This window comes from Bremia lactucae (assembly GCF_004359215.1).
Source record: "Bremia lactucae strain SF5 chromosome Unknown BlacSF5_NotPlaced_200_SHOA01000120.1_2678225bp, whole genome shotgun sequence".
NCBI lineage: Eukaryota > Oomycota > Peronosporomycetes > Peronosporales > Peronosporaceae > Bremia > Bremia lactucae.
This window is the reverse complement of record NW_027152213.1, coordinates 900,951-904,531: the sequence shown is the minus strand read 5'-3', so window position 1 is coordinate 904,531 and position 3,581 is coordinate 900,951. Positions and strand designations below refer to the sequence as shown.

The 3,581-nt window shown below is 46.1% G+C and overlaps 1 protein-coding gene across 1 annotated transcript; it reads left to right on the top strand.

Annotated features, from left to right (window-relative positions):
* Window positions 1-723: 723 nt before the first annotated feature.
* Window positions 724-2,700, top strand: CCR75_006068 (uncharacterized protein; the record flags this gene model as incomplete). Its single annotated transcript, XM_067964140.1, has 1 exon — window positions 724-2,700. The coding sequence occupies one exon, from the start codon at window positions 724-726 to the stop codon at window positions 2,698-2,700; it is 1,977 nt and encodes a 658-aa protein (XP_067814733.1).
* Between the last annotated feature and the right edge of the window lie 881 nt (window positions 2,701-3,581).

Genomic DNA, 3,581 nt, shown 5'->3' with positions numbered 1-3,581 from the left:
CCTCGTTTCACTGTTTGATATATGAGTCCTACGCACTAGTACCATCTTATGGTTCTGACTTTATTCAGAGAAGAATGTGAGCCATCTTGCCATTCTAGGCGAGAGGTACGGTGAGTTTATTGCGGTCCGCAATGATGCGTGGTCCATATAAACTACAAATGGTCGGTGCTTAACAGGTACATTCGATACTTGACAAGTGCATCTTCATTGAAAGTAGCTATTTGTAATGTACAGGGTAACTCAGTGGCTTTCAAAAGCCGGGACTGATAAGAGATGACACGGTTAAGGCGTCGTCATCCTATATAGCAACTCATTGCTCACCGCGATTGGTGAGGTTGATAACCAATGAACAGAAATACCACGTTACTGCTAGAATAATACCATTTGTTTTGTTATTGACAATACTAGTAATCAAGATTATGGTCTTTGTCTTTCCTCGTATTAGGCAATAATAATCATGTAACGGGCTGCCCCGCGACATATGTCAGGAAATCGTGTGCATGTGCCGCGCTGTAGCCTCTCACTTTTAATAAACTTGAAAAATTATCATCTTAATTTTTTTTGAGGAAGTGATAGGCTGCATAAAGTAGTTTCCCTTAACAATTGAAGTCATTCTGTCTTGAGACATATGACTGATGAACGACGCTCTCTACGCTGCCGTACTGCTGGATTCACTTCTTTTTTAGTAACTTTACTACTCGAGTATCTCAAGTCGCTGCGGCTATGGGCATAAAAAAGTGGCTAGGCCTTGGTGCGTCGCAGTCAGCAGTGTTTGGCAATAAGGCAGATGATCCGCCTAGCCATCAGCAATTGCAAGTGTCCAAATCTCATCGTCGCCACACGACATACGACATGCAGAGCTGCAATGAATCGACTAATCAACGAGCGCAGCTACATAACCGGCCAAGCTATAAAGGAAAGCAGGAAGTTCGCTTTCTACCTGATGAAAAAGCAAATTATCAGCTTGAGCTGAGCTCAGAGGGCTCGAATGTATCCGTCGGAGTCGACGATGACTATGCGCTGCCCCCCGCGCTTCCCACAAGAAGTACACGGTCGAAAACCACAACGGCGGAACCGAAAAAGGTAGCTGCCCAACGCCCAATAGGTCGGTTCACGTGGGCAAGCGTATCGGGTCCATCTACGATTTTGGAAGGGCAAAATGTGAATGCTTCTGTGGCCAAGATTCACCAAGGTGTGGTGGAATTGAGCAAGCATCAAGGTCATCGCCACTCTGCGCATAATCCAGACACGGATTTGCTTCCTCAAGACAACGGGATGGGCGTGGTAATGCAGGGCTGGCTCGAGAAGTGTGGCCAGCAATTCAAGACGTGGAACTGGCGCTTCTTTGTGCTACGCAAAGATGGCGTCTTATCATACTACACGGATGAAACTGGAAAGAAGTTAAAAGGGTCAATGGATATTGGATTCGGATCGAGGGCAGACGTGTCAGTGCAGACAAATTTAATAGACCGCAAGTGTGTATTTGTGATTTCGACATCGCAGCGCATGTTAATGATCACAGCGCCATCAGAGCGCATGATGACCAGATGGATGGCCCGACTACAAGCAGCGGGTGCTGTTCCTACTCAGCCATGGGATCCGCTTAGTGAAACCGTCAAGTTTTGCGTGCGCGACACGGTAAGTATTCACCAGTGGAAACGCTATGACGATCCGACGTCGTACATACATATGGAAGGTTTGTTGCTGAAGCGTGGCCATGTCAATAAAAATTGGAAGAATCGTTTCTTTCGGATTGAACAGGGGCGGCTATTATATTACTCGGAGAATCAGCGTGAGCAAAAGGGTAATGTGCCATTGAAGGACACAATCGTAAGTCCTGGGATGGCACAGTGTCCCGATGGACGTAAAAACTATTTCGTTCTGACCTCCAAGGATGGCAAGTTTGAAATGCACTTAAATGCTCACAATGAACAGTCCATGCATTTGTGGATTGAGGCGTTGCAAGAGGCACAAATGGCATTAGGTCGACTTGCTGGCAACAAGGATACTGTTACAGGCTTGTCCCTTGTCGTAAAGCGTGCCGAAGAAATTCCTTTAGGCAAGATTGGGGTGCGCTTTCAACGGTCGGAGGATATTGATATTGAACTGCAAAAGCGCACAGAGGCACTGATAGTCGTTTCAAGTCATCGTTATCACGGTATTGCTGTCGGTAGTCAACTTGTTTCAATTGAAGGTCGTAGCATCCTTCGTGAATCATGTGCTGTGGCCCGTCAGATATTGCGAGCCTCTTCATTCCCATTACAGCTGGAGTTCTTACTTCCTCCGTACAAGCGGGGCGAACTAATTAAAAAGTCTCGCTCGGGCTTTGAGAACTGGAAAAGACGCATGGTGGTCGTGACAAATGGGGAAATTCATTACTACAAGCAAGTGCCACCGTCAACAAGTGGAGATAAAACGGCTTCTGTTCAGCTCGAGCATCGCAAACATTTCTCGCTCTATGGATGTTACTTGAATTTGGTGCACCTTCCCCGACGAGACTTGTGTATCGTAGTGGCGCGCTCACCCTCGGACAAATTGGTGCTTCAAATGCGCACAGAAATTGAACGCATGGAGTGGGCTAGTGTTATTTACTGCAGCATTCGTATGGTATCGCAGGGTATTACGTCAGGTCACATCGAGAACTTACAATTGGAGCAGCAGTATGGACATACTCTACGACAGAGTGGCAAGATGGTGTAGATATTACGAGCCTATAAGCAAGTCGCGTCTAAGGGTCATTTATAATGTTTTTTATATAAGAACCGTTAATCTCCCCTCAGTATGATATAACTCTACATGATTAGCTAATTTCAAAGCTAAGTTACCATATGTAAACAGACTTCTGATTTTTCCTAAGTACACTGGCGCTCCATTTATTAACGCCGGTATGGGGCTAATAATGGCAAGAGATCGCCAGGATTCGGCACTGTACGTCCGCAACAAGAACATGGCGTGTCGACGCTCGGGAATACGCTTTGATATTTTTTTTATTTGACGAAAGCGTCTCCTAGGTAGCAGCAGCCAGTACAAACGCTGTAGGCGGGCACGTCGTAATGCGGCCACGCTCTACTTAGGCACACACCCTAGCACAGCGAGGAAGCGGTTAAACCTGCTTCTCTTGCGTGCAGTGAGGCAGTTGTGGTGGGCGCGTTAGCGACCTCACCCAACACACTAAGAACTCTGGTTAAGTGTCGTCACGGGAGCGGTAATCCGTCTCCTCGTGCGCACTTACCAAGTAGGAAGTAGTTTTCAGACTGATTTATATTTAATAGAATTAAATACAAATACCTATTTTTACCAATTAAAATGTTATCTCTATAGATATCATTTAATATGTATTGCGAGCGTATCTTTATAGATACCTCGCGTAACGGATGACGCTAGCCGTCATCACGGATGACGCTGGGCGTCATCCCTCCTAATGTGAATGCACCCATGTGCATCACATCCACAAGGGTTGGTCACAAATGTGCACCACACCCGAGTGTTGGGTCTAATTACTATTATTTAGTAATTGACCATCCCCTTAAGTACNAGTCCTCCTGTTTCGCAACGGATATTGGCTCTTCAAGCGTATCCAG